General features: G+C 42.2%; 1 protein-coding gene across 1 annotated transcript; it reads right to left on the minus strand.

Annotated features, from left to right (window-relative positions):
• Positions 1-255: 255 nt before the first annotated feature.
• Positions 256-644, minus strand: Pmar_PMAR002807 (dynein heavy chain, putative; the record flags this gene model as incomplete). The annotated part of the gene is made up of 1 exon (XM_002764418.1): positions 256-644. A coding segment is annotated over one exon (389 nt), but the record flags the coding sequence as incomplete, so codon positions are not given.
• Positions 645-1,101: the final 457 nt, after the last annotated feature.

Raw genomic sequence — 1,101 nt, forward strand, 5'->3', positions numbered from 1 at the left:
GTTTCATCCTCCAAAATATCCCCTTCACTCGACGCCAACAACCTCAAAATCTCATCTTCAATCCTCAACTGCTTAGCCATATCCGCATGTCTCAACAACTTCGCCTTTTTTCCTCCAAATCGGGCGCTCTTAGCAACCACAATTCCCAACATCTGCTCCACCAAACCGTCCATTGTGATAGCGAAATTCAGCAAAGTCACTTTCACCGATGTCTCAGGCGAATAATGAGGATTCGGCAACGTAGTAGTAATAAACAGTCTAAACGTTTCCATGTAATTAATCGTTTTATCACCCAATTTCATAACGTAACCGGAGCCATCCTTCACCTTCTGCTGCAGCAAAATTGGCTCCAATGCTGGATCGAGCTCCTCCCCAACATTCTCCAGCAAAATCCACTTCCCAAATTGTATACCCAATTCAAGTGTCCGCAGAAAATTCGGATCGCTCAACTTGCAACTTTCAATTCCCGCCTCACTTGATTGCTTTCCGAGATTTTTTATAAATTTATTTGCCTGCCTCTGCGGGTCTATCATAAGCGGCCAACGGCTACTAGTATCAATAATAATAGCATTTTCAACCGATAATGTGTCCTGCGGCAAACTGCATACCACCCATTGCTGAATCTTCACAGGATCACCCAATACCTAAACACCATCTCAAAAGATGACATCATCGAAGTGCTAACCTCCAACATTCTACAGCCCGGCGAATGTCCAACGCCTTCTTCATCGCATGTTTTCATCCACCTGATACAGTGAAAACTTACCTTTACAGAGAGTTCTAATTTTCTTATGCAACCATTCGAATACCGAAACTTTCATACTTCGTCTCTCTATGAAGTATACGGCGTGTCGAGATAGGATAAAACAGAAATATCAAATACAAAGCATACAGTCTTCCTGTTGTTATCAATAGAAATAAATGTGCGCGTTTTTTCAACCGAGCTTATAAGCTTCCTCACTAATCACAGGAGTTTATAGACGAATTCGTGTAAGAGTGTACAGAAACCAACACTCATTTGACCTCGATTTCCTCAGAGTTTTCACATCGTCATCAACTCGAGTGTTTGACCATGCACATAGTTTCCGACACTGGTTTTCG

The sequence above is a fragment of the Perkinsus marinus genome (assembly GCF_000006405.1).
Source record: "Perkinsus marinus ATCC 50983 genomic scaffold scf_1104296977386, whole genome shotgun sequence".
Lineage (NCBI taxonomy): Eukaryota > Perkinsozoa > Perkinsida > Perkinsidae > Perkinsus > Perkinsus marinus.